The 13,586-nt window shown below is 34.2% G+C and overlaps 1 protein-coding gene across 2 annotated transcripts in view; it reads left to right on the top strand.

Moving 5' to 3' along the window:
- Positions 1–13,586, top strand: part of SMCHD1 (structural maintenance of chromosomes flexible hinge domain containing 1) — an 83,416-nt gene that overhangs the window by 67,320 nt on the left and 2,510 nt on the right. For both annotated transcript variants that reach the window (XM_080582819.1, XM_080582818.1), the window contains exons 37-45: positions 934–1,083; positions 4,596–4,722; positions 4,887–5,006; positions 6,196–6,281; positions 7,324–7,446; positions 7,714–7,904; positions 8,426–8,535; positions 9,957–10,027; positions 11,741–11,912. In XM_080582819.1, the coding sequence (XP_080438945.1) occupies positions 934–1,083; positions 4,596–4,722; positions 4,887–5,006; positions 6,196–6,281; positions 7,324–7,446; positions 7,714–7,904; positions 8,426–8,535; positions 9,957–10,027; positions 11,741–11,912 (1,150 nt within the window). The remainder of the gene's footprint in view (positions 1–933; positions 1,084–4,595; positions 4,723–4,886; positions 5,007–6,195; positions 6,282–7,323; positions 7,447–7,713; positions 7,905–8,425; positions 8,536–9,956; positions 10,028–11,740; positions 11,913–13,586) is intronic.

Here is a 13,586-nt window from a genome sequence, read left to right as displayed (position 1 = left end):
ATCAGTAGTAGCCAGTATGGGTTTATGAAGGGCAGGTCCTGCCTGACTAACCTGATCAACTTTATTACAAGACGATCCGCTTAGTAGATGAGGGAAAGGCTGTGAATGTCATTTACCTCAATTTTATTGAAGCACGTGACACAATCTCCCATGGTATTTTCCTGGAGAAACTGGCTGCTCATGGCTTGGACAGGTGTACAGTTCACTGGGTGAAGAGATGGCTGGCAGGGTTCAAAGTACGAAAAGTATGTGGGGTGCTGGTTGACAGCCAGCTGAACATGAGACAGCAATGGCCAAGAAGGCCAATGGCATCCTGGCCTACATCAGAAGAAGTGTGGCTAGCAAGCCTAGGGAAGTGATTGTCCCGTTTGTATGTGGCACTGGTGAGACTGCACCTCAAGTACTGTGTTTGGTGTTTGGTTTTTGGCCCTTCACTGCAAGAAGGATATTGAGTTGCTTGAATGTGTGTAGACGAGAGCAACAAAGCTGGTGAAGGGACTGGAAAACAAGACTTAGGAGCAGCTGAGAGAACGGGGTTGTTTAGTGTGAAGAGGAGCCTCATTGCTCTCTATAGCTACATGAAAGGAGATTGCAGCAAGGAGGATGTAGGTCTCTTAGGATGAAAGGAAGCAGTCTCAAGTTGTCAAGGGGAGGTTTGGTTTGGACATTAGAAAGAATTTCTTCAAGGAGAGGTTGGTTAAACATTGGAACAAGCTGCCCAGGGAGGTGATGGAGTCCTCATCCTTAGAGGTATTTAAGAGAGGTGTGGACATGGCACTAATGGAAATGGCTTAATGATGGGACTCTGTAGGTCAGGTTGATGCTTGGACTTGATGATCTTGAATGTCTTTTCAACCTAGATGATTCTATAAATGACTTATTTTAGTTCCTGTTCGTTCTCCAAACTAACTTTTCTGTCTGTTTCACTTACAGGATGAATACAACAACCGCACTGGAATTGACTTAGTTGGCAGAATAATAGCAAAAATTAAGAGCCCCAATGAAGATGATACAGAGGTGCCACAGTTTCAAGGGAAAGTCAGTGCAGTTGAGTTCCCATTTGACAGGGGATCAGCTGAAATTGTAAGTGTGAATGAAATACTCAGTTCCATGAGCAACAGATCTAATCAAGTACATTCTTCGGCAGTTTCAGAGTTGGTCTTACACCTAGCCATGGTTTGTGGAAGCTTAGCATATATTGTAGCATATCTTAATGATACATAGTTAAATTATTTCTTCGCTATTTGGTTGCTGATTCTCAGAAAATGTAGAGGAGTCATTCTTTAAAGCGATTATTCTTGCAAACCGAGGGAAGCTTACATTCAAAAACTCTATTAGGATCTGACCTCCCCATGTATATGTAATTAAATTTTACCCAATTCCCTTTATATTTTGTTAAGCTAAGTGGTCTTATATATACTTTGCAGAAAGGCATCCTATTCTCATTTGAAGAATGAAAGATAAAACTTTACCACTTCATTTTGCACTTTGTTTTAGTAATTAGTGACCTTGACTGTTAAAAATGCTTTATATCAGTTTGAATCTCTGTAGTGTCTATTTTCTTGCAAACTTTTTGCTAAAGAGCTTTTTTGTGCCACTGAAAGTACCATACACTGTTGTTGTGCCATCCCAGTCACTTTATTCAACAGAGATTGTTTTTTGAAAACTTATGAATTGTAACAGTTGTTACAAAGTGTAATATAAAAGACACAAGTTAAAACATGCATGTACACAAAATCAGAAACTGTTCAAAACAGATCAGAAGCTGTTTAAAATGGATCAGAAAAAAATAGGTATAGAGCCACACTTTTGTTCTAAGTACAATGCTCACAGCTTACAGAGAATGTTAGTCATTAGAACTATTCACATGGTAAAATAGGTAACATAGAGGTTTGCCTCTTTTTTTTTTTTCTTTTTTTTTTGTTTTGTTTTGTTTAGGTAGCTGAAGTACCACATACGACTTTTAGAGCAAAAATATACCCCTGCTTTATTTGGCTCCTCTTGTTGTCATATGTTTTACCAGCCTGTAGTCCTAGGAAATTTTGAAACAGTTTGAAGGCATGCTGAAGGAAAATCAAACTTTTAAAACAAATTTTCTCAATAGCTTTTTCTGCCTTGTTCACTGGGAGCAACTTCCCAGCAGATTGGCATGGAAGCAGACTGCCTTAGCAACAAATACAAAACCTCCCATTATATCTTGGAAATCAACACAATAAAACCCCAGTAGAATCTCTGAAATCTACAGATCCTACATACAAATTTCTTCATCTTGTATTATATTCAGTACATCAACTGTTTTTGTGAAACTATGTAGATGAAACTTAGTGACATGGCGTAATTAATTGTCTGTTGGTAACAATCAAGGACAGAAACATCTAGTTAATGTGGGTAAACAGTGTTCACTGATCAAGGACAGAAACATCTAGTTAGTATGGGCAAACACTTTTCACTGAACAAGTTGGAAAAGTGACAAAATATATATGGAAAAAAGGCTAGAAAAAAAATAAAAAACGTGGACTGAATGGAAGTATTGAATAAAATTAATGTATTAATTGATTTATGGTGCATTCCAAGTTTCACTTGTACCTCAAGTGTCTTTCAAGAGTAATAAATTATTTGCTTGTCCCTCCCACTCCCTGCTTCCCCATGGTTCTTCTTTATCTCTGATGAAAGCCTCCATGTCCTCAACCGTGTGCCAGTTACCTTTTTCTCTAAGCAATTCTCAAAACAATTCTATTCTTGTATATATTTTTAAAGATTGCTGCATATGTTTCAGAGACAGAGAAAAGTTTTCTGTGAACACATATTTCTGGGACAGATGGGTTGGGAGAAAATGCACAAGTATAGGTAGCGGGATTGCTCTAACCACTGATCTAACAAAACAATGCTTTTCTCCACAGATTTTGCATCTATTACATCTATGGTAGAAATTTAAACAGATTTTTTATAACTTCATACTGGTGAGGGGAATAACAACCTTATACAGTGGACTCCACCAGTTCAGATAAAATTACAGGATATTTTTTCAGACTCCTTACTGATACAGAAATCGGCAATTTCTTATCTCCATATACAAGTAACCTGCTGCTGTTGAGCCATTCTGGCATAAATACGCCACTCTTGCTTCAGTGTCTCACCTAACAACCTGTGTAACGGGGAACAGGGTGTTATTTGTTTGTTAGTTGAGGTTTTTTATAAGCAGATGCTTTTTCTTTCTAGTTAGATATTGCTGAGTGGGTTTGTTTTTTTGTTGGGTGTTCTGCTACCTCATTACTGTGATCTGATGAGATCCTACTGCTTTTAGTAGTAGCTTCTGTTTGTCGCTCTCCCCTTGGCAGTAATTCCATTTCAGTGAATCTCATCTCTCTTCAGGCAGTTTTCAGTTCTCTACTTTGCACTGAGTTCTCTGACTTCAGGCAACTGACAAAGCTCATGCAGAAAGGATTTGTTGGTTAAGATTTAATGTACATTTCATATGACTAGTAAATGGAGGGGGATGGGAAAAAACAGTGTTTTTTTCAAATACCTTGAAATTGTCACATCTTGTTTAGGACTACAGTCATGTGCAATTAGCATCAATGTAATGAAGGTGATGATCTGACACGTTTGCCCCTAAGCTGAGGATCATGAATGCTAAACTCGTTTAATGAAGGAAAATGTTTAGATTTCTGTTAGCATAAATTTTCAAAGGAAAAGGTATTTCCGCTGCAGACTTATCCTGACTAAATATGTAGCTGCAATATTTTTTGAAAGCCATGAAGACTATCTTTGAAGGTTATATATCTATCTCTTCTTTTAGGCTGCAACCACCTCTCTTGATTTGGCCAGTTGAGTAGCAATTTCTACACGTTAAAGGTGGAAACATGAGTTTTATTATAAACATTATTCATTTTATGCATGATACCTTTCCCAAAGTAACAGCACATTTAGATATTACCTGTACTAATTTTTTTTCTGTTTACCATTCTTTATGGTTTTATAGTATTTTCTGTGTTTGTAAAGAAAGAAGGGTTTTATTTCTTGTTTTATATATATATATGTAAAAGAAACTTCTGAGAAATGGGATGTTCTTGTCAGTTTCTAGATATATATTTTTCATTCATTTGGGATGTGCTGTCTACTTCCATGAACAGCAGTAACTTTTAACTCAGCACTGGGAATATAGATTGCTTTTTCTTCCCTGTGATTATGCATTTGGTCCTTCTTTTTAATGTTTGCATTTGTTCACATGCTGTATGAAGTACACCTGAGAGAATCTTGCCTGTGGGATGGTGCAGAAAATATTTTTTCTGAGCATGTCTCTCAAATAAAATACATAGCTAAAAAAATAATAGGACTTTATAAACAGGTAAAATAATCTTAATTCTTAAATAACAAAATACTTAGTGGTAAATCTTCAAATTTTACTTCCTTTTATTAGGTAGAAAAGGACATTTCCAAACTGATATTTAAAACCAGGAGTAGTATCATACATATGTTACGTGTTAAGTAATTTTATAAGACTTAGTATTTGAGCACTGTCTTATTTTATTTTGTGTGTTACCTCAGGTGTGAACATAAACTTATGTTTGCTTGCTTGTTTGTTTTTAAATTAGAATCTAGTGCTGGCTGAAAACAGTCCTGGAAGAGATAGCACTGAATATATTCTTGTATTTGAGCCAGATCTGCCAGCTTTGAGAAAGCCTTTGGAGCCATACCGTCTGTCATTTATGTTTTACAATGGTATGTTTCAATTACTTTAAAATGCTTTCTTGTCTTTAGAAGCAGCTATGCTTGGGTCCATAATACTACTTTGAAACTGTGTAATGGCCTAACAGATTTTTGCTGACGTTTAAATAAACTGTGTTAGTGTATTTCTTTCTAAAAATATGTGTTTCTTCATGTAGATTACAAGAAGCAGCAACAGATGGCAACACTTACAAGGGAAAGAGACCAATTATCTCAGTCCATAGGTGTTTACAGAAATTGGTTTGATACTACTAATCAGCTTGTAACTGAAATGAGATGTAAGTTCAATCAAATATATTAATCTATTTCCTGGGAATTTTTCTTTTCCATTTATCAATTTTGTCGATATAGGGAGGGGGAGAAAAATCAGCATTGAAGTCATGAGATACATTAATTAGGGGGGAGTGGAATGATTATATCTTCTCATTAGCAGAGAAGCCTCTAGTTATGTGGATGAACCTACCTATAAAGGGTCTTCATTTGAGGTAGTATTTTTTTTGTCAGAATTGTCAAAGAAGGAATAAAACATTTAAGTTGGTAGTCTTATCCCTTTTTTCCATGACTGCCTTGCACCCCCATCTTCACAATGGATGTGTGAATACTCATTCATCTGGAATTCAAGAGTTGTTACCTAAAAATTATTTTACAAAATGGACTATGGATAATCCTCTTTCAGAAAAGTTATTCTTATGTTCTTATAATGTTACTTTTTTTTCCCCACATTTCACCCTATGTACATTATTCAAAAGTATTGTGTAGATACTTTTTCTGTACATTCTTCAGCAAATGTAATACTTTATAAAGTCTGTTAAATGGTAGAGCAGTGTGAAGGCAGCAGTTGCTTATGGAAGTGGGAGAGAAGGAGGAGGAAACATTTTTTTTGCACTATATTTTGAATCATCCTGCCAATTGATCAGAAGGTTTGTTTTAATAGATGTATTTTGAATTTTTTGTTGTAAGTAATCAGTAAATGCGTGCCGGAGTTAGAAGCTGTGTCTATTTCTTTTAATTTTACTACAGGTCTACACTTCTCTAACTTGCCCACTGCATGTTCCCGTTATGGATGCAAATTCCTGAATTTCAATATAAGATGCAAAAAGTTTTGCTTCATGTTTTCAGAATTATGCATATCTCTACATAGTAAATTAGAGAACGGTTATATGTTTTATGCTTAAAAATATTTTCAAATACGGATAAAACTAATTGAATAGAGACAGCAGGAAACAATTCACTTGATGAAATATTTGTTTTCAAAGCTGAAGGAGATGTTAGCTGCTGAAATTGCTTGTGAGATGGACAAATCACAAAATTTTTGTGGACAAATCCTGGTATTTTGTGCCAATATTTTGAGGAGTAGATACCATCAACTGTGGGTGACATGATTCTGAAAAGTTGACGAAATTCTGCAATAAATGTTCCCTTGCTTTCTGATACATCCTTATTCTCTGTTGATTCTATTGGTTTCAGGTCAGGTTAAAGAAGCTGAAACAAGAGAAACTCACCTGAAGAATGAACTGAAAAAACAGCAGATTGAATTACCACAGACAAACACAGTATGGCATATTTCTTACTAAACTCCATAACATCTTAAAATAAATGTAAATCTTAATATGAAGTTGGCATCATTATATAACATTATTGAATCACACTAGTATATACACAAGCACCTGTTAACAAAACCCTGAAAATTTAAACCATGAGGAAAATGTATGGATCAGTGCCAAACTTATTTTATTTTATTATTTTTATTTATTTTTATTTTATTTTATTTTATTTTTGGTAGTATAAGTATCTCTTAAAGTAACTGCTATGTCATTTTATGTCCTGATTTTGTTTTTGCCTTTCTGTTAAGGTTAGTGGCTTACTGATAGTACTAGTTTTAGTAATGTTTTCTTAAAGGTTGATCAATTTATTGGATATATTCTGTTATAAATAGATCAAATGAAAACGCTTCTTTTTCAGTGAATAGAGCATTTCATATGCTACTGCAAAAGCTGATAAAAGAGTAGGTTCGTAAGATTAAAGGCAATGTATTCCATTACTGATTTCCCATACAGATCCAATTACATTTTAAAGAAAACTTGTAAGTTTTAAAACTACTCATGTTTTGAAAAAAAATAGGTAAATTATCCCTTATCTTTAGATCAAATAAAAATATGCTACAGCCATTACTCACAAATCAGTAAAACTTAAATTATACAGCTTTTGTAACCACAGTACCTAAGTTCCTCCTGCTGGCTAAATTTTTCAGGCATAGCCCCCTCCTAAAATGGTTTCTTCTTGTACATTCACGGTTACCCCTTCCTGCTGGTTAAAACTTTCTATAGTTTTGGCTCTGTTGAAGCTCCAGTAGCTCTTTGTGAAAAGCGCTTTTCTTTAAAAAAAAAAAAAAAGTAATAATAAAAAAGCTTATAGTCATAATTGCAGTGTCTCCTTTTACTCTCCCCTGAGATTATATGCAGTGTCCCCTTATATATTTACAGTCTGTTTCAGATTACTGAATGCTTTAGTTCAGAACTTGATAGACAACAAGTAATTGTTTCTGCAGCTTGTCCCATTGATAAATGCTTGCTAACTTCAAATTTCAATTCTCAGCTTCAGTATGTGGATTCTCTTATAAAACAAAAGATGTTGGATCAAGAAGGAGTAATGAAACAGCCAAGGCGAACTTGTACCCTCCCAAACTATCCAAAAGGCAACCAAGATATTTTAGGGAAGGTGAGTTTTCTCCCATAGAGCCTTCAAATGAGTTTCATTAATTCTAGGAAGTGGTAGTGATGAAAAATTAGCCAACTGAATATCCTAGTAATTCTTGATGAGTGTTAAGAAAATGATAGCATTCTCATCCCATCCAATGACCAGCTCTTCTAACAGAGCCATCAACAGCGGAATTAAATGTCTGAATTTGCAGTAGGACTGTGGTTAGTATGCAAAGGCAATGTGGTCTTGGCTTCTGTTTTGACTGTTCTAACTTCTATGGCACAGATTGCACATTTAGCACAAATTGAGGATAATGAAGCAGCAAAAGTTATCTCTTGGCATTTGGCCAGCGACATGGACTGTGTAGTCACATTGACTACTGAAGCAGCTCGCAGTATTTTTGATGAAACTCAAGGTCGACAACAAGTGCTACCCCTTGATTCTATTTACAAGAAGAATCTCCCTGATTGGAACAGGTAGAGAAAAAAACAATGAAACTTCTGCATTTGTATAACATACTTTTAATACGTATATAATATTTTTTCTCTAGCTTCTTTTTAAATTTCACTCTTATTAGAGATTCAAAGTCTAAAAATTTCCAACTTTGTAATATTAAGAATAGTGATGTCACTTGAAATGCTAGCTGAAATCCTAGCTTTATATATTTAATTAACTAAACACTGTTCTTTATTTAATACAATATTTACAAGGTCCAAATTCTCAATTGTATTTTTTTTTTAATTGCCCATAAAATTAATCACATGAAATTGTTGGATACATGTGTCATTAAAAATCAGTGTTTCACCCAAACATCCTTAATTTAAATAGTATCTTAATGTTGGGATCATTTATCTTCTAATGTGGAAGTGTTAGATGCATTCAGTTTAGTTTCAGATCTCTGACTAGATTGTCAGAAGCACTAATGAAATAAGGACTATTTATTTATTTATTTATTTATTTATTTTCTTCTCTCTCATCGTTCCCTTTCTTTAACTAGGCCTTTACCTCACTTAAGAAATGGAAAAATCTGCTTCAAACCTGTTGGAAATCCTGTATTTGCCAGAGCTCTGTTAACGTTTCCAGATAATGTAGAGCACTGTCAAACAGGTAAATGATATTAAAGAAACTGTTAGTAATTGTTTTCTTTTTTAATAGATGAGATAGAGAAAAATCAAAAATCAGAAATCAAAACTCACTCAGTAATTTTCATTAAGACGTTTGCAAATACCAGTGTATATTCTTTATGAGATCTGCAGATGTAACAGGGCGATGACAATCAGTATGAAGTACTTGCAGACAAAAACTGTGAAAATTTCAGCAATGACCACTGTATAATTACTGCAGCCCTTTCTAATTCCCGAGTGCATGCAAGCAGAAGCTGACCACCATGATATTAGTTTTACAGAAAAACCACTTATTACAGAAATGACCATTTTTTTAGACTTTTTTTCCAGTCTTTTTTTTTCCAGTCTTACTCCTCTCAAAAATGTGTAATGTATAGATTCGTAATATACACTCAGACCAAACTGTAACTGACTTTATTTGTTGTGCTTAAATATTTAGAGTAAGAGTAAGCTTTCAGATTTTATGTAGATTTCGGTTTAGGGAACTAGCATCCCTCTGCCCTTTCTAACAACATAGGAGTACCTACCTTACACTCCTTTGCTTATATTAAGTAGGTCTACTCCTTTATATCAAGAGTTGTAATCTGTAATTAGTTCAATAAGTTTTCTATTTTACTTCACAGCTTCCCAGTATGAAAATATTTCTGTCTATTGTTAATTAAAAATATGTATATCCAAAAAAAAAAAGTTCATTTTCAGGACGTTAGATGCTGCCATAGACTTTACTTATAAATTCTTCTTTGTGTCCCCCGTTAGCAGATAAGTTACTACTTTTCTGGAGAAATTTAGAAACCATGTAGCTTGACATATCTCATGCAAGGCTATATCAAGTTAAATTTTGTATAGAGCAGTCTTTTATTAGCAGAAGGTCTTAAGATCAAATCAGTTGGATCAACCTGTGAATGTTTTTTTCCTTAATAATCCAGTGAATATTAAGAAACCAAGAACTCCATTTAAGGAGGACTAAAAATGTTATCATTTGTAATTTCCTAAAACTTGTGATTTTATTATATATGTCTTTATAAATGTAAATATAAGATATCAGAGTGTTGTGGTGGAAAATACTGTCAATTATGCCATAAGGCAATTAAACATACTAAATTATTTTACGAATTCTTTACTGAAAGCAAAAGGTTGCATGTTTATATTATCTTAGAATAAAATTTCATTGAAAAAGGTAATGCATATGTTATTTCCCTTGCACTTACCTGAAAAGCTGTAATAATCACAGAATGGTTTGGGTTGGAAGAGACCTTAAAGATTATCTAATTCCAACTACCCTGCCACAAGCAGGAATACCTACCACTAGACCAGGTTGCTCAAATGATGCCCCAGAATTAGTTTTTCAAAACTTAAGTTATTTTGTTGTAGAGAAATTTCACAGCTCAAAAAACTGTTTTCCAGTGTTTGGGATGCTCTTGGGTGACACGATCATTATAGATAACTTGGATGCTGCAAACCATTACAGAAAAGAGGTATGCTTCAGTTATTCTTGATATTTTTTTTAAACAAACATATTACATGGCTACATATTCAATACATTATAAACATTGAGTGGTTACTTGCTAAGTTTAATGACGCTTCAGTTATAAGTGTGCTTATTGTCCATAAGTCAATTATGATGCCCTACTGTAAATGGAATTATCTTTATTGGCACTGACAAAATTACCTTCATTTCAAAAATTCCATTATGTGAATGTTGACATGAAGCATGGAACCATGTTTTTGGAGACAAACATTTGTAGTTTTGCTGTTAGTGTTAAATGTAAGTTCTCCTGGACTTTCCTGGTCCCTGAATGTGTAATGAAACAAGTCTGTGCCTCAGATCATGAAATCATGATGGCTGTGAGATCGTGACTCATGAAGTTTCAAACCCACTGAAATGACCAAGATCTTGATGTGAAACTTAGTAGACCTTTTTCTGAGCCATTTTATTTTGGTTTAATGGGACAAATTTCAGCAGACAAAGAGTGTCTGAGGTAGTCCTGACATTGGGCACTTTCTGTTACAGCTCATGAGGTTGTCACAATTGAATACTGATTCAGCATAGGGATTTAGGACTGTACTGATCAAACCAGTAAGCTCTTGGGACTGGATATTCTTTTTTTTTTTTTTTCTCTCTTCAGAAGTATAAGAATTTACACTGTGAGAACAGTGATTTAAACCTTTTGTAACATCTAAAATGGGTTGCCTGTTCCATCTTTTTTTTTTAAAAGTGCAGCACAGGTTTCCTTCTATGTATTATGATCATGCCTGATAAGCTCTTCTGCACTGATTCTATTCCCTTCTTATTGGCTATTGCTAACTAATAACTTGAGAACAAGAACGTCTTAAATGTTTCTATAGAGCTTTTCAGAAATATGGTTACAGTCACAGGAAAAAACAGGTGATTGACTTATGAATATTTTAATTCTCATCATGTTATAAACACCTCACTGTTCATCAAGTGAGATGATAGCTACCATTATATATAGCTGCCATTTTTCAACTGAGAAGCACAGCTATGAGTTTCTTTTATCAGAAATTATATTTTTCTACTGCAAAAGAGACAGGAGAGTCAGATCTAGACTGACCAGTGTCAGGAGACTGATCATCTGTATCTGTTCAAGAAAAAGAGTTTGTATATGCAGTCATTTCTCAAAATGAGGTCTAGGTCATTTCATTTGGTCTGGTCATCACCCCATTTGTTTCAGTCACCCTCACCCATCACAGATAATATACGTAAACTTTTATTGAACATGCTATCAGAAGTAAATCCCTTAGATTTCAGATGCTTTTAATGTCATGCATTTAAAAAAAAAAAAGTGCTGACTATTTTTTTTTTACCAAAACTAATATGTATTGCCATTACTTCATAGTATATGATGATGATCAGCTTTCTTCCAGTACAGATGTAAATTTTGCTCTAGAGTTCTTGCAAAATCTGAGGACACACCAAAAAGGCAAAAAATCTAGTTTTCCTCATTTTCATTATTTTTTCATTCATTTTTCACCATTTTCAGTGGTACTGTTTAATATATTTATTGTATTACTTGAAAGCAAAAGTTAAGAAATAGGATTTCATAAAATGGCCTTATTAAGAACTAGCTGCTTTGTAGTTGAAAGATGCAACGCATCACAACAGCATTCCCGAAAATTTAATTTTCCATTAATTTACTAATTTAGTATCACTTTTTGTACCTGTGTAGGTTGTAAAAATTACACATTGCCCTACTTTGCTGACAAGGGAAGGAGACAGAATTCGCAGCAATGGCAAATTTGGAGGCCTTCAGAATAAAGCCCCTCCAATGGATAAACTCAGAGGAATGGTATTTGGAGCACCCATGCCAAAACTTTACGCTACTTTCTCTGGACAGATAGGTGGGTTAATGAAATCATGTAAATAAAGAACTTCCAAAATTATATTGCTTGACTATGTTTGTTTTTCCTTTATGTAACGTAAAAAGGAAAACTTCAACTTAACATTATTTTAAGAAGTATGACTTGTACAGTGTCCTATTTATGAATTTCCCTTTTCTTAAAAGCTAAAGTTCTTACATTTCCTGAAAGTAAAAACAGTATTTTTAAAAAGTCATGGGATAGTCTCCCATCTTCTTACTCTCGTTAAAGAGTTCAAGCAGTGGTAATGATTCAAACAGTAGATATGAGGAGCTTGAGCTGATTGAATTCCAGCATTCCTGAAAACAAATTTCAAGTCTTTCTCCTCCAGAAATGCCATACGTGAATTTAGAATTTCCTACTGTACAAGTAATCTCTATGAAGCACTGGTAGAAAAGTTCCTGTTCTTATTTCTCATACACAATATCATCTACGTTACTTCCATAACAAGAAGATGCATTATATTTCCTATGGGATCACTTATGTTTCATTATGTGCTTAGATTGTTCCTTTCAGAATATAAATGTTATAAATGAAGTTAAAGGACAGCAGCTTCTGACATAAAACCTGACCTGACTGATTTATAAAACATTGAAAAGTCTTATTCACAAATTAGGATTGTTCCTAAATACTTAATTCTCAAAAGGAAGGACACGAAATTTTTCCATGACAGTATTCCTAGAAACGTGCGATATGGAGTGGAGGGGTGGGTGGAAGGTAGAGAGGACACGTGTTCTTATTGGATTAGTCTTATATATGAGCAAACTACTTAACATTGACCATGTAAGGGAGAAAAAAAGGCTTAAAAGATCCTTCCTTGCCCTTTCAGTAAAAATATATTGCATCTAGGAATAATATATTAAGCATTTCAGCTACAGATTAAAATATGCTGGTTTTAGCACATTTCATATTTCCCTGGGAACACATTTTCAGTTGTCAAACTCAATTATTACCAAATGTGAATTAAACTGGAATTTTTTATAGTTTAGTACAGGAACAGTTATGGTAGAAGTAAAGGATATGTTTTAATTTCACTTGGATAGTTACGAGGCATTTTAATGAAAATAATGGTGAATAAAGGAAAAAAAAATCTATATGAAGGAATTATATATAATATATATTATATAATATTTACATTCAGCTGAATTGCAGCCTTGACCTAAGTTGTGAATTGCCTCCTATGTTTGTAGCATAAAAGGATAACAGTTACGTAAACTGTGATGACACTGACAAGGTACTTCTAAAATAAACTGCGCTAAAATTTACAGTGCCCTTTGTCATTCTGCAGTAACTGTGAATGCTTTCATCCTGTGGCAAATAAAAGATAATTTACTGTTCAGTTAAGCTTTCTTCAAGCTACCTCATACTCACAACATAGTAAAATGAATGAGCCTGCGCTAACATGCTTGAAACGTTTTCTTATTACTTTATATTTATTCAATGCCTGGACAAAGAAAAATTCTTTGTCTGTTACCTTAACAAGAATAACAAAGTTTGTCAGCAAAATACACCTTTGTTTACATGAGTCTACTGCTGTTGCCTTGTTTAAATGACTGTAGGTGTGACAAATGAAACTCAGAAAACTATTTTCTCTTGTTCCACAAGGTGGACTACAATTCAAGTCAGTAATACAAGCTTCAGCTTTGTAGCCCTCAA

This window comes from Anser brachyrhynchus (genome assembly GCF_964034855.1).
Source record: "Anser brachyrhynchus genome assembly, chromosome: 2".
NCBI lineage: Eukaryota > Metazoa > Chordata > Aves > Anseriformes > Anatidae > Anser > Anser brachyrhynchus.
Note: the sequence above shows the minus strand (reverse complement) of the source record. Positions and strands in the feature narration are given on the sequence as shown.